Source organism: Urocitellus parryii, chromosome 14 (genome assembly GCF_045843805.1).
Source record: "Urocitellus parryii isolate mUroPar1 chromosome 14, mUroPar1.hap1, whole genome shotgun sequence".
Lineage (NCBI taxonomy): Eukaryota > Metazoa > Chordata > Mammalia > Rodentia > Sciuridae > Urocitellus > Urocitellus parryii.
Genome location: NC_135544.1, coordinates 63,509,512 through 63,529,921, shown reverse-complemented (window position 1 = coordinate 63,529,921; position 20,410 = coordinate 63,509,512). Strand labels below are relative to the sequence as shown.

The 20,410-nt window shown below is 51.5% G+C and overlaps 1 protein-coding gene across 2 annotated transcripts in view; it reads left to right on the top strand.

Moving 5' to 3' along the window:
* The window catches only part of LOC144250164 (dihydropyrimidinase-related protein 2-like), a 36,697-nt gene extending 17,380 nt beyond the window's left edge, over positions 1-19,317 (top strand). For both annotated transcript variants that reach the window (XM_077792665.1, XM_077792664.1), the window contains exons 6-12: positions 3,302-3,422; positions 11,028-11,184; positions 11,684-11,825; positions 13,418-13,588; positions 16,246-16,425; positions 17,206-17,371; positions 18,775-19,317. In XM_077792665.1, coding sequence (XP_077648791.1) covers positions 3,302-3,422; positions 11,028-11,184; positions 11,684-11,825; positions 13,418-13,588; positions 16,246-16,425; positions 17,206-17,371; positions 18,775-18,866 — 1,029 coding nt within the window. In that variant the 3' untranslated portion in view covers positions 18,867-19,317. The remainder of the gene's footprint in view (positions 1-3,301; positions 3,423-11,027; positions 11,185-11,683; positions 11,826-13,417; positions 13,589-16,245; positions 16,426-17,205; positions 17,372-18,774) is intronic.
* The last annotated feature ends 1,093 nt before the right edge of the window (positions 19,318-20,410 follow it).

The following is a 20,410-nucleotide window of genomic DNA, read 5'->3' as shown; positions in this document are numbered from 1 at the left end:
GGGGGAAGCTGTTCTGGTTGCACCGGGTGCAGCTAGTTGGCAAGGCTCCTCAGGAGACACAACTCAGGGCAGGCACCAGTCAGGGAATGTCTTTTCATCTGACTTGGAGGCACCTGCACTGTGCCTGGGGTGTTTCCCCTGAGTAATTTCACCGTGTGACAGTCCTTCGAGATGAGGAGGGGACACAGGGAGTCTTCGAGGCCTGATGGGTGGCACAGTAGAGTTAGAGCTCTACCTCACTCCAGCTGCACCTCCTCTCCCTTTGTCAGTTTGCCAAGAGAGGTCTGTTGTGAGCTACCCCCTGAGTGGGCGGTAAAGGGAATGAAACATGGAAACATTCTGAGTGGCTCTGAGCACCCCCGTCCCATTGGGGAGAGCCCCCAACACATAGGAAGCAGCAGCTAATACCACAGTCCAGTTTCCATGCGGTTTCAGGGTCTTTCAACCACTCACATCATGATGTTAACGGAGTTTGAACTTACCAACACCTTCCCGCCGCCATGTTTTTCTTCCCAACCCACCATGTGAGACCACTCAGTAGGGTTTTCCCTGGTCATTATCTGAGAAGATGGAGGAGATTGGAGAGAATTCTGGAGATCACTGTCTGTAATGGGCGAGAGGTGACTGAGCATGTGTTCTTTCTTTTTTTTAATTTAATTTTTTAAATTGCTTTTATTTTTTTAAATACATGACAACAGAATGCATCACAATTCTTATTACACATGTATAACACAATTTTTTTATATCTCTGTATATAAAGTGTGTTCACACCAATTCATGTCTTCGTACATGTACTTTGGATAATGATGTTCGTCACATTCCACCATCCTTGCTAATCCCCTGCCCCCTCCCTTCCCCTCCCACCTCTCTGCCCTCTCTAGAGTTCGTCTATTCCTCCCATGCTCCCCCTCCCTACCCCACTATGAATCAGCCTCCTTATATCAGAGAAAACATTCGCCATTTGTTTTCTTTTGGGATTGGCTGACTTCACTTAGCATTTCTTCTCCAACTGCAAATGCCATGATTTTATTCTCTTTTATTGCTGAGTAATATTCCATTGTCGAGCAGGTGTTCTGATTTGGGCTGTGCAGGCTTCTGCAGGGCAGAGAGATGAGAGAGACATGGTCCTTTCTGAAGGGACTCACGAGCTGGGGACAAAGAGGCAGATAGGAAGCAAGTACATAGGACGGAATGTGATGAGCTAGGAGCAAGGAGCGACCCAAAGACCCTGGTACTAGGAAGAGCCTGGGGACTCAGATGCAGGTGAAGAATGCCTCGTGGAGAGGGGAACTCCCGCCTGGGCCTCACAGAATGTCATGCACTGTGTCTGCCAGGAGTCCAGGGGGCCAGTGCGGTTGAGCAGGTGGTGTACTGACAGTGTGTGTCTCTGGATAGGTCGTCTCCTTTGCAGAAGGTGGGAATAGATGACTTCCCAAGTCCCCGAGAGCCCTATAACGAGGCAGAGATTTTACTTTTAAACTATCCTACTCTTTCAGCATTGTGTGGAGCAGTGTGTGATTATGCACCAGAAGCCCACACCTAAGGAGGGTAAACTCGTGGTACAGGTGGAATTTAACTGACTTCTCTTCTGAGGAGCGAAGGTTTCGGTTGAGCCTCTTGCTGGCTGGGGCAGGGGTGGGGACCAGCTCACTTCACACACAGCACATAGCACACAGCAGGTATGCAGATCCAGACAGAGCCCTGGACCTGGATTCTTCTGTCCAAGGCTGGTCCTGGTGGGAGTCAGTCCCCCAGGGGTAGAGCCCCTGGTTAAAGGCTCCTTGTCCCCCTAATTAGACCCATTGCACTCACTAGTTTGCTTGGGACAGTTCAGGGCTGGCCCTTCTGCAGAATGTTACTTTGCAAATGTGATCTCTGCAGGGTCGGTCAGAAAGTCTCCTTAGGGAATCCTTGATAGTGCCTCTTCCCCGTCAGAAGTGTCTGTGTGGGACATTGAACTGGGTAGCTTCTGGCATCCCTGGGGAGTGCTGAGGACCGAGGCAGAGCCCTCTTCATACTTCACTCTGGGGACTTGTGAAGCCCTGGAGAGGGGGGGGTGGGTCCCTTCCCCAGCTATGCCAGGAATTAAAAAGATTTGGGTGCTTCATGAGCATGTTCAAGAGCCATTTGCCCTGCCTGTGGACCTCCAGACAGCCCTCTTCACATAGGTGGTGCCCAGACGGCCACATGTGAATGGAGCTGTCTTACTTCTCGCCATTAGTTTACCCGTTACAGCCAGAGGGGAACCTGAGCCCCAGGCCAACTTGGGGATTCTGGGTTAGCGACTCCAGGTGGAAAGTACCAGCTCTGAGGAATGCCCAGCTTTAAGTACCCTTAATAAAGTGAAGTCATTTATTTGTGCAGCAAACATTATCGAGCATCTGCTGCAAACCAGGCACTACCCTGGGAGAGTTGGGGGCAGGGCAAGGAGGAGCAGGCCACCCCTTCCCTCCCCTTGATGAGTGCACACCACAGGCTGCTGGAAGGAGCCCGTGACCTCTCGAGGCTGCATGGACACAGCCTTACCTGCCATTTTAGACACACATAGCTGATTGCCCTGAAGATAAACTGCATCTGGGGAGTCTTCCCTGATGGGTATTCACGGGGGATCTTTAAAATACTGTCCACTGAGGCAGCCGATGTGCAGAGCCAGGTTTACCAGTTACAGCCAGTGGGGAACCTGAGCCCCTGGCCAACTTGGGGATACTGGGTTAGTTTATGAGCTCAGTCCTCCCCTCTGGGGCTCAAGGGCGTACCAGGCAGCGGCTGGCCGGCCGTGTTGGTGTGTGCACACAGAGGCCCTTGGTGCTCACAGCTGCTGCTGCCTGTCCCTGTCCTGAGCCCTGTGAGGGTGCATTGTTTTGGGGGTGATGCTGGTTTCGTTCATGAGCTTTTGACAGAAGCCCAGTCCAGAGTCACAGTACTCAATGTCTTGGCTCAAGACTGGCTGCTGAACCAACGTACTGAATAGAGATCAGCCAGTTCCCTGGACATGGTGGTTCTCAAATATTAGCATGTTTTATCCCCCATGGCTGGGCCCTGCTCCTGGAGTTCTGGTCCCCGGGTTTTGGAATCTGGTCCCTGGGCCAGGAATCTGGGTTTCTTATGGACCTGGTTGATGCTGATGTTGTCAGCTTGTGGAATAAGGCCCTATCCCTGCCACCATTCCTATTTTGATTGACACTGGGTACCCCCTGGGGCAGAACCTTGGGGACACAGCAGTCAGTCTCTTGGTGGGTAGAGGATAAAGATGGGGGCTCTGGGGTGGGCTGAATTCTTATACCTCGCTCTTCTGCTGCAGGTGGAGGCGGAAGCTGTGAATCGTTCCATCACCATTGGCAACCAGACCAACTGCCCTCTGTACATCACCAAGGTGATGAGCAAGAGCGCGGCTGAAGTCATTGCCCAGGCCCGGAAGAAGGGTGAGTGCTGTGGGCTGGGCCACCTGGCTGTGGACAGGTTGGCGGGAGGGAGGGCTCCTCACCCAGGAGGGCTCCTTTTCCGACCCTCATGCCAACTGGGACACTTTTATCACGTTCCAGCATTAACCTAATTACAGCCCAGCGAGGCAGGGAGCTCCAGTTTCCTGTCTTTGTTCCTCTGCTGCGGCCTTGTTCTTATCTATTTAAAGCCGCAGCCGGCTGGTGGGCGCCCCCCGCCCTGTAGAAAAGTGGGATTTAGTTTGATGCCGTCTAAATAAACTAGGCACATACGTGGGTGACGTCGTTTTTCATTTGCTACAGAGCCTTTCTGGGGAACGTTACTTTGCAAAGGTGTCTCCCCTTGGAGGCTGGTGATCTTGGCGGGGTAGGTCAGAAAGCCTCGTGGTGGGCAGGGGTGCCTTTCTGCCCCAGATAAGATCCTGGGCTTGAGTACACCCCCGACCCTTTAATAAACTATGGATGCATCCTGGTCAAGGCTGGTTCTCTGTTCATACTAGGGAGTCATTGAGAAGGCTCTGGAAACTAATTCATTGAGTGCAGCTTCCAGCGCTTCCCTCAGGGGACGCTTCCTTGTGTGGAGCATCTTCTGCATAATGAATGCAGCAGAGACCTGTTGTCCCCAGCTTGGGAGCTCGCTCCTCACACAGGGAGCCTGAGAGCCCAGAGTTGGCTTTGATGGTGGATCTTAGTCTGATCTGAAATGAACACGAGAAAAGGAGCCCCTTCTTCCTAACTTTTTTCTCTCTCCCTACCGCTTGCCTCTCTACCTGCCCATTTCTAATTTTCTCTTGACTGGGTCTTGTCTTTCTCCGCCTCTCTTTCTCTTAGTCTCTGTCTGTACCTGTGTCTCTCTCTGTTTCTGTCGGTAGGGAGCACTTGGACCTCTGCAGCTCCGTTTCCACTTCCCCGAGGAAGGTGATCCACACAGATCGGGGAGGGCTGTGGGATTTATTTCACTGGTGGGTGACTTCATACAAGCCCCAGAACAAATTGCTCAATGACCACTAAGTCAGCTGGTCCCAGGAGATGGCTTCCAGATGGACCTAGCACTGCCTGCTCAGACCCAGCAATTCCCAGCCCCTGTGCTTGGGAGCTCTCTGGGGCTCTCAAGGGGTTGCTTTGCTGGTGCGTTCTTGGGAACCTGCCCTCTCCTGGCAGGTTCAAGGAATTGCTTTTTTGCAGTCAGCATTCCCCTAAAGTGATATGATCTCCTCAGACGTAATATAATCCACCCAAGGAGACCTTGCGGATGATGTCTTCATCGCCCAGACACACATTTGCACGACGGCCAGGTGGGGCTCAGCCACAACACTGATCACCTGTCGCAGTACCATGTAGCGTGGGGGCTATTCACACAGTATCCAAAAAGGAGAATCTAGAGGGCAGTTGACTTTTGTGTCTTTTATCAATTATTCTGTGCCTGGATGATGATAATTCACCAGTCAGGCAAACAGTTTAAAATAATCTTGATTTGTGGCCCTGTTATCTAGTGTGTACCTGAATTGAGACACTCACCTGCCCAAACTGGAGCATGGACCGTGTGGACCCTCACCAGACTGCACTCAGGGCAGGTGGTCTTGGGGGACCAGCCCCCTGAGTGGTGCTGAAGCCCTTTCTTCCGGTACCTGAGTTTTCTCATCTAAATGAGGGTCTGGAGTGTTACTGAAGCATCCAGGGGGCCGGTGCCCTCTATTGTTCCACTAACTTTCAGCTCTGTGTGTGTCCGCGGGGTGAGCACCCAAGGGAACGATTTCAGTCTTTTCTAGTTCCAGAACCTCCCAGGATCAGTCCAGCTGTACCCACACCATGGTTGCCAACGTGGCTTTTGCGTTCGGTCTTGTCACCCTTTTAGTCCTTGAAAGCCTTTGTGTCAGACCTGAGCTGCTGGAAGGAATTTCAGTGCTCTTGGGTGCTAACGAGCAGGACAGGAACCCTGGCCAACCACACCGGCCATTAAAGTTCTTTCCACCTTGTTGGGACTCCCTGACAACTTCAGGAGGCAGCTCAGGCAGCAACTTTTATGTTTTGTTTTCCTTTGCAGCTGAGTCAACAAGGTCAGGGCTATTAAAGTGTGGAACTGGGGCTCGATTGCCAGGCGTCTGACTTCAGCCCACAGATCTCCACGTTAATGTTTGACTGACTTACCTGCACACTGGGAGATTATGTTAGACTAGGAAATGCTGTGGTCTCCCTGGGCTGGGGCTTCCCTCAAGAACCTGGTAGAAACTGGAGCCTGACACCTGGCAGAAGCTTGGGGAATGTGGAAGCAAGGATTCCCATGCAACCTCCTCCCACCTGCAAGGGGAGGGTAGTAATCATCACTCATCTCATGGGGCAATGATGCCGTTTAAATGTGATCATGTAGGTAAAGGTGTATACAATAACTTCTGCCAGTTATCCTCAGGATGAAAGAATGAAGGGCTGCTTTATCCTCAGACTTGTTAGGCAAGCAGAGGAAAGACACTGCCAACTCAGGGCAAAGGTTTTCTGCTAAGGATTGCTTTTCTGCCTCGGAGGGTTCTTCTGGCCCCCAGGTCTGAGGTCTGAGGTCTGAGGCTTTATCCATTCCACTCCTTCATCTGTGAAATGGAGAGAGATTTCTTTTTTTTTCCTTCAGCAAACTTTTCCTATGTGATACTTTAGGCCTAGGTATCAGGGACAAGACACCGTCCCAAGCCTCAGCCAGCTCCTTCACCAGTAGGAAAGGGACTCTTGACCATAAAGTGACCGTGGGACGTGGTCAGTGCTACCGAGGAGGTATAAGCCAAGCAGGGCTGGGGACCTACACAGAGCCTCAGGGGGCCAGAACTCAGAATTTCTCTACCAATGTGGACAGTTGGTAACTCATAACCAGCAGTGACAGGTGCTTCTCTTGTGAGCCCCTGTACCTCGGTGTCTCCCGTGTCCCCTGTGGTCCTTTACGACGTCTGTGTGTCTAGATGTTTAGGAAAGTGAGGGTCTGAGATAAAAGGGAGACGCTGAGATGAACATCGGTGAGGACTCTTTTCTCCCATGCTGGCCTGACCCGACCCGACTGAGCCCGTCTTTCCTGGACACAGGCTGCCTCCATCCTTCTGTGCCAGGCCATAGCAGGACAGATGGCGTCAACCCATTTTGCAGATTAGGAAATGAAAGCACAGCGAGGACCAGGATGCCTGGGACAGTTTTTGTGCTTGAAAGGATCTCAGACACTGGTCAGTTTAGTGCTTTGTTTCCTGGAAGAGGAACCAGAAGGCAGAAATTGAATCTTACCCCAGATCATGGGGCCTGGGGGAAGTAGTTCCAGACTCCCGGGCATCTTTCTGTCCAAGGGGTTCACTGTGGGTCTTTCTCTCCTAGAATGGTCTCCTTCCCACTGCCTTTGTCACTACATGAAAACTGGTGTGTGAATGGCAGATTTCACAGGTGAATGGCGGCCCGTGGGCGGTGCCCAGTGACATCATTTGTGGACTTGCTATTTTTTCTTCCTCCTCAAACCACCCCCAGAACCCAGAGGCAGACACATTCAGCTGTGGCTGCTGAGGGCTTAAGCCCTGGGAACCCTGATTCAGGACAGGAGTTCTTATGCCCTGCAGGCCAATAGGTGTGCTCGGGCATCGGGAGGACCCCCTCAGCTTGGGATGAACCCTTAGGGCTCAGCTAGTGCACCACATAGCAACCTAGAATTAGAACTGAGAGTGGCAGGTGGGTTGGGTTGTGAAATAAAATTTACCAAAGTCTGGATTAGTCAGGATTATCCAGAGAAACAGAACCAAAGGGGGTGGGGGATGGAGACAGACCTATTTTAAGGAATTGGCTCATGCAAGTGTGGGGCTGGCAAGTCTGAAGCCTGCAGGGTGGGCTAGCAGGCTGGAGACCCCAGGGAGGAGGTTTTCACCTGAGTCCACAGGCTATCCAGAGACGAGCCCTTCTGGGTCAACACTCTCTCCTTTGAACAACACGTGCCCTTGGATCCTGCTTTTGATTTTCAGCCATCTCACTTCTGCATCTGTGAGACTTAGGAGTCTCTTTCAGGCCATTTATGTGGTGCTTGATGTGGGAATTCGAACCCCTGAATCCATTGTTTTCTTTCCCCATTTGGTTCCAGCACCATTAAGAGCAACAGTCAATCTCATGACATTTTGTCAGTTTGACAAAAATGTTCTACAGTGTCACCCAGAATCTTGCCTCTTAGAAGTGTTGATAGGGAGCATCAGGAGTCGGATTCTGTGTATCTGTCGCCCCATTGTGCCATCGACGGCAAGGGCTGTCTTTACTGGAAATAGAAACCTTAAGGCTTTTAAATTGAATTGGATTAGAAAACCAATTCCAACAACCTCAGAAGCAATCCTGAAAATCAGTCTTGAGATTTTTGTTTCCCTAGAACCACTCTTAGTACCAAAATCTGATAGCACGGTCCTAAGGCTGATGGGTGCGGCATGGGTTCTCTGAAAGAGCAAGTCTGGTGTGTGTGTATGTGTGTGTGTGAGTGGTGTGTGCCTGTCTCTCTGTCTTTCTGTCCCAGGCTCTTTTCTGTCTCTCTTGTGCTTCATTCTGAGTTACACATACATGTGATCTTCCATTGTTCCTCCTTTGGATTTGTCCTCCTGCTTCTCATTCATGGGAAATGATGAACTGTAGGAGCAAGGAGCTGTCAAACATTTTTAAACCCCAACCTTGCATTTATTCTTCACGAATGCACCCTGGCCCCAGGCTGGTTGTGAATAAACACCACCCGTGTGTCCCCTGTGAGTCCCTGCATTTCCCAGGGTTACGAGTGAGCCTGCCAGAGGCTGGCTTGGGGTCACATCCTTCAGTTTAGACTTTCCCTGGAGAAGAAAATCATGAAGCTCCGAGGGCCGCCAAGAAAGCGTCAGCAGTGTGTTTAGAGAAGTGCAGAAAGGCCGATTAAGCCATTCCGTGGTTTATTATTATGAGTGGCAATTATTTCTGGCATGCAAGCTCCCTGGTGTCCATGGCCTGACTGAGCTCCGGAAGCTCATTCAGCGCTCCTTGTGCATGCTGTTTAGAGAATGGGGAGACGAGCCCTGGGGGAGGCACCAGGCCACTGGGGAGAGCCTCATTCTGTAGACCCATGCTGCCTGGAGGTGGAGGCCTTGGACTGGTAGTTAATCCCTGCCCTGCCTTTGGAACTGAAGAACAGAAATAAAGTCCAAAGACAGCAAGAACCTCTGAATCCCTCCGTGAATTAGAACAGAACAAAGCAGAAATGACCCTCCAGAGGCTCCCCTTTTCTCTTAGTGCCCCCTTTCTTGTCCATGCTGCTGCCATCTTGGTTTGGCTCAGGTTTAGGAGTCCTTGCTTATCCTGGTCTAAGCAGGGAGGCTCTGGTCAGCAGTGGCCTTGGGAGCCCCAACCCATCAAGTTAAGAGGTTTCCAGAGGCTGAAGGCTGAGTTTGTTCTCTTGTGAGGTGGGTGTCCTGGGTGCTGAAGGAAGAGACCTTTGAGCAGCTCCCTACCCCAACCCGAGTGGTATATCACAGGGAGAGATGAAGCCAGCGCTCCTAGCACCATCCCCTCCTGGTGCTCAGTTTCCAAGGGCAGGACTGAGCAGCAAATTCAAGTGAGAGGATGAGTCACGACAAGTTACCTGGAACCCTGGGAAATGTGGGCATTGGTTCAGGGACCTCCAGGCCCTCTGACCATGGGTTTTTACTGGTTGTTGGGTTGGTTTTTATTACTCCAAGCACCCTTTCTCTCATGAACTTTCTCACAGCCGTGGGGATAGAACCAGAAGACCTTCAGGACTGTGAATCCTTGGTGTTCCTAGGGCTTACACAGATGTCACCTTTGGGCTCAGACAGGCAGGCAGCAGTAGGTGGGACGTCCAGACCTGGCTGGGCCGGGAGAGTGAGACTTAACCAGATCAAGTTAGACTTAACAAGATCTTTTGGATGCACCACCCCAAAGCTGGGAGCTGAGGTCCTGTGAGAGGCTGCCCCTGGGTCCTGGTCAGCTGTTGGCATCTGGTGAAGGACCTTGGCTGTAACAAGTCCTTGTCACATAGGCTGTTTTTCTGCTTTGGGGTGAGCTGAGTGGGCTCTCTGCACCAGCTTCTGGGGGAGTCCTTGAGTGGATCAGGAAGGCAGGGTCCCTTCCAGTCGTCCTGAGTGGCACTCTTCTTCCTGGGGGCTTTCTTCTGGGCAGGCCCCCTGGTCCTGGGGTCCCTCCTCCTGCTTGGGACTGGGACTGATTGCCCGGAGCCAGCGGCCTGCCGGAGCCTCCACCACTCCCAGCTGAACAGCGACTTCTTTGTGGAATTCCTGAGGCAGGAGGGGGCAGCTCCTCTGAGCCAGCTCTAAGTGGCGGGCAAAGAGGGTGCTGTGGAATATTATGTGGTGATAAGGCTTTGGAAGCTGTGGAGAGGAAGGGAAGCGCATTCCTGACTGGGCCCTGTGTTTGGGGAGAAGGGAATCTAGGCTGGCCAATGTGGGTGGGGGCGAACCCTGCGGTAGGAGAGGTGGATGTGGCTGGCCGAGCTCAAATTCCGGCTCTGATGCCTTTAATTAATACATGACTGGGCCGTTTGATCCATCTAACGTGTAGTTTTTGAGTGCCTACTCTGTGCAAATGAATAAATTGCCTTCAATGTGTCGCCATTGAGAGGAGTCAAAAAAATTCAAAACTGGGCATTCAGTGGAGCGGAGGATGGGATTCTGGGGCAGATGGTGTGAGGCCGAGTTGTTCTCGGCATGGTGTCAAAGGGGAGACCTTTGGATAGTGAGGGCAGTAGATGTTTCAGTGAGGAGTGGTTTTTATTTTATTTTTACTTTTATTTTTTAATTTTAAAATTTTTGTGCTTAGGGCACTAACAGTTTGCCTTCCCGTGTATATAAATGATTCCCAACACCCTGGCTGGCTCTGCATTGACAGAGTTGGGGACAGGACTTGGGCAGCAGGAGCTGGCGTTCTTTCTTGGACATTGTATCAAATTCGCCAAGGCTTTGGAAGCTCTGAGACCGCACTAGTGTGGCTGTGGCCACTCCACCAAAGTCGGCCATGGGTATGGCAGCTGACATGGGCAGCTCCCCTCACGTGGCCACCCGGGTCCAGGCTTCCTCTCGGGAGGTCTGGAGGTGGTGTGTTTGCTGTCCAGGGCTTCGGCTCGTCCTGTCCTGGGTGATTTCCTCTTGCTGGCCTTGCAACAGAACTAGACAGGGCAGGGCACCGGCACGTGTGAGTGGAGAGGGCGCTTGCTGAGCCCCAAGGGCACGTTCGAGTGCATCCGAGAAGAGCCGAGGTGGCACTTGGGGCGGGGTGCTTGAAGCCAAGTAAGCTGGAGATTGTTCCCGGAGCTTGGGAGCAGGCGTGGGAGGCAGAAGCCTGGGGGCTGTTTGGGACCACCAGGAGACAATGCGCAGGCTTCACAGGGGGGTTCACAGGAAATTCCCGGGAGCACCTTCCCTATCTGGCTTTGGCCAGATGAGGGACGTGGCCTCCCTGGCATGCATTGCCTTACCTGTGACAAGGCTGCCGTCCCCTTCACAGGGCTGGTGAGAGCAGTGGGGGCTGCCAGTGTCCCCCAGTGAAGGTGGCCCCACTCCTCCTCCTGTCTGACTGAGCCACGTGTGTTCTGACCCTCAGGAACTGTGGTGTACGGCGAGCCCATCACCGCCAGCTTGGGGACTGACGGCTCTCACTACTGGAGCAAGAACTGGGCCAAGGCCGCTGCCTTTGTCACCTCGCCACCCCTGAGCCCAGATCCAACCACTCCAGACTTTCTCAACTCCCTGCTGTCCTGGTGAGTCCTGGCCCCCTGCTCACACTCCACATTCTCTGACTCCTCAGGCCAAGCTGACCTGCAGGTGACCATGCGGTGGCCCAGAGCAAGCTTGGAAATAGACCCTTATGCATGCACCAAACTGGGGTCGATAGATGCGAACAAGGAATTGTCATTGTGTCACTGTCCCTGGAGGGTGTTCCTGATAAAAAGCTGGGCCATCGTGACAGTCAGCCATGAGGCATGAGTTGGTATCCGAAGACCCCTCTTTGGCTGCAGGACTTGACCTCCCTGACCACAAGTTGTCTCACCTGTGCATCGAGGATGCCATCTCCTTAGAGGCCTGAGGAGAGTGCTGGTGGGCTGCCGGCGAGTGTCCCCTGGTGAAGGTGGCCTCCATACTCTTTAGTGTTGTTGGACTGAGCCCTGGGTGTTCTGATTCTCTGGTGCCACGAGTTCCCCCAGATTCCTCATAGGACAGATTGGGCACAGTGTTATCCGATGATATGTTTCCTTCCAGTGGAGACCTCCAGGTCACTGGCAGTGCCCACTGCACTTTCAACACTGCCCAGAAAGCCGTAGGAAAGGACAACTTCACCCTGATTCCTGAGGGCACCAACGGCACGGAGGAGCGGATGTCCGTCATCTGGGACAAGGCTGTGGTAAGGACCAAGGGCCTCACTCATGGTGCGCCTTGGTGCTCCCCTGCCTCCTCATCTGCAGGCATGGACTTGAGATGCTGGTTGAGAACATTCTAGAAGCTGGTACTTGTGTGGCAGTCTCCTACACAAGTAGGAATAGTCTCCATGACTACTCCTGAAAGATCATTTCACCTTAAGTATTACATGTCTCTTATCATCATCTCTGGGACAGCGGAGCCTGAAAACATGTAGTCTTTAAATTTGACTTCTGTGCCCGTCTGGAGAGAACTTCCTCAGCCACCTGGTGACTCAATCAGCTACCTCTTGTCCCTTTGGAAATGGGCTCTCTGAAGGCTGTCTGGATTTAGCATTTCTGTCCCACCTCAGGCTTCTGGAATGCCCAGTTTGAACAGGCACTGAGCTTTGGGGAAATCTTTGGTCTATTTCATTTTAATGTTTTAAAATGTAACAGCAACAGGTTTTCTGTTTCTTGATGAATTTTTAGATTATGTAAATAAAAATCACCTTGTTTCAGACCCAACTACAGGGAGCATGCTAGCAAGTGCCTTTCCATTTTTAAGGAGTGCTTAAGTGCACGGGTTACATATGTTATGTGACAGTGTGTCAATAACATTAGCGTCATGCATAGTATTTTGAGATCTGTTTTTTGGGCAGTTTTAATATACCATGAAAAAGTTTCCATATCCTTAAATGCACTTGATTTTTGATAGCAGACTTTTCCATTTGGTGCTAAATGATGATTCACTGGCAATGCTTTGAACATTCCTGATATTTTTTACCGGGATAGGCATCCATGTAGATACATCCTTGGACACATCCTTAATAATGTTTCTAGGCATCATCAGGGAAAAGGGTGTGTGCATTTTTAAGGCTGTTGATGCATATTATTGTTAGCATTCCTTCTAGGAAGATTGCACCCCAGTGTTTTCTCCATGTCCAAATGGGTACTATGAGCCAAAAGCTCAAAGTAGTACTGATTTGTTAGGTGAATGTTGAGTCTTATTGTTTGACCTTTAATTTCTTCAGCTACTGATTAGAGTGAATATTCTCTTATGTGCTTTTTGGCCATTTGTACCTTTTTGACTCTCTCTTGCTGCATGATCATTTCCTGTGCCCATTGTTGTACTGAATTTAGAACAGATTTGGAAAGGAAAGGACTTGAGCTAATGTGATTGGCGCCTACTGTATTCTGTGGAGCCAGAGGCAGAGCTGAGACCTGCAGGTAGACTAGATGCGAGGCGACATCTATGCCTCTCTCCCTGTCTTTTTTTTTGGTACCAGGTATTGAACTCAGGGGCACTTGGCTACTGGGCCACATCCCCAGCCTTATTTTGTATTTTATTTAGAGAGAGGGTCTCACTGAGTTGCTTAGTGCCTCACTATTTGCTGAGAGGCTGGCTTTGAACTCGCAATCCTCCTGCCTCAGCTTCTGGAGCCGTTGGGATTACAGGCGTGTACCACCCAGCTGCACCTCTCTTTTGTTGAGAGGCACATGCAACCTCTGTGTTCCAATGGCATGTCCCTTCTCTATGCTGGATAGCATCCCACCTTGCAGCTCTCTGACCTGCTGTCGTGTGTGCTCTGCCCCTCAGGTCACTGGGAAGATGGACGAGAACCAGTTTGTGGCTGTAACCAGCACCAATGCAGCCAAAGTCTTTAACCTTTACCCCCAGAAAGGCCGCATTGCTGTGGGATCTGACGCCGATCTGGTCATCCAGGACCCTGACAGCATCAAAACCATCTCTGCGAAGACGCATAACAGTGTAAGCCTCACACCTCATCCACATGGATTACAGGCACACAAGGGGCAGAGGAAGGGAGAGGCCCAGGGGCTGTAAAAAGTACTTGCTGGGCTGGGAATGAATTTTCCCCAGGATGTGTGATAACTTGAAATTTGTTGAGGGAGCAAACAAAAAGAAAAAAGCCATTTCACTTTCTTCAGTGAATTCATTAAGAATGTTACTCTCACCCACATTTTAGAGTACGCTTTACCTTCAGCATCCCCAAGGTGATATTGGGTCCTAAGAAGCTTCTAGAAGTTGGGCATCATTCCAGCAACATGGTTTGCGGCAGCACCTCTTTTGCTGGTGCTTGGTGCCAGGGACCTGAATAGAGAAGTCACTGTACAGTCCTGAGAGTCACCGGGCACTTTAATTTTCACATGTCATTGTTTTCTGTGGGGGTGGTGTTACCCCGGAACCTGACGGAAAATGACAGCTGGTTTTACTGTCCTAAGTGAATTGATCAACCTTGACTTCGCCCCAAAGAGAAGAAATACGTGCAGCCGTTGGATGATGGTTAGGACCTGCAGGTGTGGGGAGCTCTCGCCTCTTAGTTAGGCTCTCAAGCTTGGGAATGTGCTGTCTTTAAAGGTCTCGGTCTCCACAGCAGCTGAGGTCTGTGTGTCCTGTGATGCTGTGGGGCAGTGGGCATGAGCACAATTCCTCTGTAAAAATCATCTGTGTGTAAAATCGAAAGAGCATGGACCAGGTGAGCTGTGGAAAAGAAGGGTGCCTCTGGCCGAAGTGTCTTCTCAGGACCTCACTTGAATCTTGAAGTGCTTCCTTAACGAAACAAGAGGAGGTTCTGGGTGCAGTTCTCCGTGGAGAGCTGTTGGCTCCAGTGGACCGGTTCTAGTTGATCTAGCCAGCACGGACCCCACCCGAGTGCCCCGAGTCACGGGGATGGGATTCTGGCATCTCTCCAGGACAGGCTGGGGCCCTCACTTGGACAGAGGTTCTGGGGCTGCGGCGAGGCGGGCTCCAGTCCATGTGTGGGGCTGCCTTTCCTTCCCTCTGTCCCCGTTGGCTGGCCCACTTCCAGCCTCGATCCCGTCTGGGTGCTGAGTGATCCCCTCTGGGGAACCTACGTATCCTTGGGCACCTAGCTTGGCACTCCCGCCTGCTCTGTCATGTGACCCCCAGTAAAGGGCGTTTTCTCACCCCACGAGGGGAGATAAATAGATGGAGGCCTTGAGAGTGGAAGTGACTGGTCTATGTCACACGGCGATTTTGCAGTCGAGCCAGAATTGGAACTGAACATCGTCCAGGGCCCTTCACTGCCAGGCTGAGCACACAGCCTGCGGTCAGGGTTGATGGAGACAGTGCTTCCCTCCCGCGCACAGTCCCTCCCCCAGAGGCAATGGAAAGAGCAGACAGGGTCCTGGCTGGAGGTCAGATGACCTGGGGACTCGCCTCTGGCGTGCTCCGTCTGGACCATGGAGGATGAGCCTCAGGAAGACAGAGGCTGGGCTCCGTCTGTTCCCACTCAGACCTGTTAGAGGGTCAGCACTGCCTGCCTTTCCTGCAGGTGACCCTGTGGGGAAACAGCGGCTTTCAGATCGCCTCTCTTCTGCCCTCACCTGCCTCACAGCCCCGGCACTCAGCATGCCGTGTGTCATTAGTCACAGCAGGAGGTTTACCCTGTGTCACTCGTGTCTCCTGCCACGGAGCAATGAGCATGGGTTTTGGGGAGCTGGGTGGGTATCGCGTATCGGAGCCCCTGCCTACAGGTGCCTGAAGGGCTGAGTACCCAGTGCTGTGACCCACCCCGGGATGCTTCGGTTTTATGGTACTTTGAGCCGTGGGGCTGGTCCCTCCATCCAGCGTTTGAAAGTGAGATGTCCCCAGAGCCCTTCCAGGGGCTCATTCCTAGGTGACAAGGCTTAGTACAAGTGTCACATGAGGCCTTGGTTGCCAAAGGGCTCACACCCTGGTAGGCCAGTAAAGAGCCAAATGTCCCTCGGTGCCAAGCCCCAGATAGCTGCTTTCATTTCATTTGCTCTTGGCCTCTGTCCTTTGAAGTGGGTCTTAGCCACTTACGGATGAGGAAGGTGTTAGGGACTTGTCCAGGTTCACACAGCTGGCAAATGGCAGACCTGGGGTGGGGACCCAGGAAGATGGCCCTAGGTTCAGTCTCTGTCTGGAAGGGTTCAAGCAGAGGTATTTATTAGACAAGGGGTTGTGGGATAATGTGGATGGCTTGACCCAGGTTGACACACACCTTCTGAAGGGCTTTTCAGAGATGTCAGGGTTCTCTGACGAACTACACAGAGATGAAACCTTTTGTGTTGTCATTGTCACTGAAGACTTGGAAAGGTGACAGATGAAGAAACCAAAGCTCTGAGACAGGGTTAAAGTGACCTAGCCCAGAGTCACACAGCTCCTGGATGTTACTGTGGCTGAGATGCCATGGGTGGTAAGAGAGTCCCTTAGTTGATGATGGAGGAGAGCCAACAGGAGAAGTCTCATAGGAGACGCCTGTCAAAATGCTGGGCCATGCAGCCCAGCCTGGGCCTAGAGGGTCAGTGAGAGGTGGGGCTGCCCTGCCGGAGAAGGTGGCAAGAGACCTTTCGTGCCCCGACTCTGGCAGGGGCAAGGGGCGGGGCCTGCTCTGAACTTCCTGTGCTCCCCTCTTGCAGTCTCTGGAGTACAACATCTTCGAGGGCATGGAGTGCCGGGGCCCCCCTCTGGTGGTCATCAGCCAGGGGAAGATCGTCCTGGAGGATGGCACTCTGCACGTCACCGAGGGCTCAGGGCTCTATGTTCCCCGGAAGCCCTTCCCCGACTTTGTTTACAAGCGCATCAAGGCAAGGAGCAGGGTAAGTGCTTTTGTTCTTAGGAATTTCTTTTTTTTTTTTTTTTTTAAGTCTTGGATTAAGTTCAGTTCCACCGACATGTATGAAGCACTGATGTCAGAATCCTGGGATGAGCACAGAGGGACATGGGGATGAGGAGACCCGATCTTCTTATTCCTGGTGCTGGAGGTCTGGGTGGAGAAGCCTGCTCAGAGCCAGCCAGGGCAGTGTGTGCCGCCCTGTGGTCCTGCAGCGTGTGCTGCGGCGAGGAGCTGCCGTGAGCCCAGAGCAGGGAAGGTGTCCTGGGAGGGGGCATTTCGAGTTGGGTTTTGAAGGTGAAGTAGGAGTTTATCAAGTCAGAGAAGGGAGGTGCAGGAACTGCAGAGGGAGGCTGTCATGAGCCTGGAAGCCGACCGTGTCTGGGCATAGCTGGTGCTTGGGGTCTGGGAGGCAGGGGAAGGATGGAGCCCTATGAGAATTACAGGAAGAGAGAGATTAGAAAGAGCTTGGGGCAGATCTCGGACATGACACTGTAAGTTTAGGGGACTCTTCCAGGGTCTAAGGTTGAGGGGCCTTGGGAAGAAATCTAAAAAATGTTAGTTACTGTGGAATAACCAGTTACCTGTAGCCCACCTCGTGGGAGCTGGGCCTGGAGCTGCGGGATCCTCCGCCACATGAGTCCCTGTTGTTCCCGTCTGTAAGGAAAGCCCTCCATCTCCTCACGCCTGGGCTCCAGGCCATGTTCCTTCCCAGCAGGGGAGGTGTCCTCTGTGGCCTGAGCAGAGGGGCTCTTGTGTTTTGCAGCTGGCAGAGTTAAGAGGAGTCCCTCGCGGCCTGTATGACAGACCTGTGTGCAAGGTGTCCGTGACGCCCAAGACGGTCACCCCAGCCTCCTCAGCCAAGACGTCTCCCGCCAAACAGCAGGCCCCGCCTGTCCGGAACCTGCACCAGTCTGGATTCAGCTTGTCTGGTAGGTTCCCGGCTTGCCCAGGGGCCCCTCTGTAGGCCAGCTCCGTGAGGTTGCAGTGGGAGGTGGGACACACTCCTGTCACCCAAGATGCATCTTTAGAGTCAGAATCTCCACATTCGTTTATGCCACCTGTGGCACTACCAGGCCCCTCCTAGGTCCAGGGTCTAATAGATGGCAAGGACATTTTTTTTAGTTGTATCCATCCTCAGGAAGGACACTACTATTTCAGGGGGAGTAGTCCCGGAGTCTGGAGCAAACTCAATAGCCCAGCTCCACGTGGGCCTCGATCTCCTCTTCCGTGGAACAGGGACTACGGTAGCAGCTCCCTTATGGAATTGTGAGGATCAGTTGAGTTGACGTTCGACCAAAATGCTGAGATCAGAGCCATTGGAGAGCTGTTAGCTATTTGCTGGGATAAAATATGTGATGTTCCCTTGGTGAGAGGAAAGGTCTAGATTTTAAGGTTTCCTTCCTTGAAACTTCCTTCCCCTCTTTCATTGGGCCTGTGACCAGAGCTTCCCACCTTCCAGAGTCCTGCCATATGTTAAAGAAATAACTCATTAGATGTTTTTCTTGTCAGGTCTCTCTTTTTTTTTTCTAGAAAATTGCCATATAGGCCATATATAGATTACCCATTTTCAAAAAGTTTAATTAATGAACCTTGTTTTTGTCATGCAGTTATATAAAAGTGCAGGTCCCTCATCCCAAGTACTTGGAATGAGAAGTGTTTCAAATTTCAGGTTTTTTTTTTTTTTTTTAAATATTGGGGACACTTGCGTAGACATAATGAAATATCTTGGGGATTGGCCCCGAGTTTAAACATGAAGTTCACTCATGTTTTGTATCTACCGTCCACGATCAGAAGGAAATTCTATATGCTATTCTAGAGTGCATGTGTTCCGACTGCAGCCCCCACATGAGGCCAGCTGGGGAACTGTCCACTAGTGAGGTCACGTGGACTTTCAAAAAGTTTCAGATTTGGGAGTGTTTCGGATTTGGGATTTTGGATCCCAGATGCTCCTGTGTTCCTGCTCCTCATTGCGTGTGTAGGACTAGGAAACACGATACCAGAGAGGGAGATTGCTGTGTCCTCAGAAAAGCTGCCCCCCTAGGAACCAGGACAGGCTGCAGGGTGAAAAGTCGGGGTCTTATCTGTGGTTTTACTTCCCCACTAATGGATCCAGCCAGGCCCCCACGAGGACTGCTTGTCCTGGATGTAATTCTTGGGCTAACTTTGGTCCATCTCCTTTTTGGGGTTTGAGCTCATGTTTAAAAAAAAAAAAAAAAAAAAAACGGAGAAGGCTGTGCCCGGCACCCCTTCTAGACTGCTTTTTGGGTTTAAAGCAGGAGACTGTTTTACTGCTGTGTCCCCTCACCCCTGTCTTCTCTCCCCTTCCCTCCAGGCGCTCAGATTGATGACAACATCCCCCGCCGTACCACCCAGCGCATCGTGGCGCCCCCTGGTGGCCGTGCCAACATCACCAGCCTGGGCTAGAGCTCTGGCCTGCAGGCCACTGGGGAATGGGGGATGGGACACCTGAGGACATTCTGAGACTTCCTTCCTTCTCCTTCTCCTCCTTCTTCTTCTTCCTCTTTTTTTTTTCTTTTTTTTTTTTTTTTAAGAGCCTGTGATAGTTGCTGTGGGCAGCCAGTTCATGGGGCTCCCTCTTGGGCCCTGCACTCCGTCTCTCACTTGGAGTTACGAATTTGTCACCTACATCCCTGTACATGAGTACCACACCCAAGCCTAGCCACCCGTCCCCACACGGAGCTGCACCCAACACTCAGACATGCTACAAAGCAAACCCCATCGAGGGCGCCCTCCACGGCGCCCCCCTGTGCCCGTCAGCATCTTTCCTTCTCATGGGGGGAGATACAGTGAATTGCCCAGAGCTGCCTTTTTTTCCTTTTCTTTTTAAATTTTTTAAAAAGCTTTTTTTTTTTTTTTTTTTTTTTGTGGGGCTGGGGAGGGGTAGGGGGTGGGCTAGAGTTTTGTTCTTTTTTTTTTTTAATACTAAATTGGAAAGTCTGATTCAATATTAACACACAGGGTTTGAACTGGACATCCTAATGATGCAATTATATAACCATCATGCTGACTCAGGGGGGTTGGCAGACTCGCTTTGTCCCTCCTGAGAGGCTCCAAAGTGTCCACATCGACATTCTGTAATCTTCTGGGTCAACTGTTGAGAAAGGGCAAGTTTTCTTTTTGGGCCTAGATTTTGCAGCAGATTAGATCTTTTGAGGATTCTCTTTGCCATTTTTCTGCTCTCTCTCTCTCTCCCTCTCTCTCTCTCTCTCTCTCTCTCTCTTTCTCTCTAGTGTTGTCAGTCATGAGTACCTTCAGATATCTGGCTCTTTCTCCATGTTTCCTCTGGCCCTTGTCTCTGAGATGGTATTTTTCCTCCTGTCCCCGTTGTCTTTTCCAATTGCCAGGGTAACAGTTTTACTGAGGCCAGAACCTGTCCAGCAGGACTTGAGCTTTGCCCTTGTGACCATAGTACATGTTATCCTGGTCCTGGAAGAGTGGTGCTACCCGCCCACCATCACGAGGAGGTGTGTCTGACTTTAAGACTCTTACCAGGTGCAGGGATGGGCTGGGTTCTCACCCACGCTGTCCAGGACGGGCCCAGTATGGAGCCACACAGAGCCAAGCATTGGAGAAAAATGCAGAGCTAACTGGCCCAATCCATAAATCCAACCCAGTAACCCGGTGAACCAGCCAAACGCAAGCCATCTACCACCTTAGAGGGGCCTTGGCCATGGGAGTCTGGCCCTGAGGGTCAGATCTTTTTTCTCCTGGAAAGTTTCTATATTGGTCCTTTTCCCTTAGGGGGAAAAGACCATTTTTTTTTCCCCGTTCAATTATTTCAAAAGATGTAATGCAACATAGGGAGAACTTGTCAACCCAGAAAATCCCTTGGAACTTTGACTTCAAGACCTGTTCACTTTGCAAGAGGAAAGAAAAATGTTGTATGTATTGTATGTCACATCAGGGCTGTTGTGGGAGAAAACCTTTCAAGTCCAGCATGTGGCCCA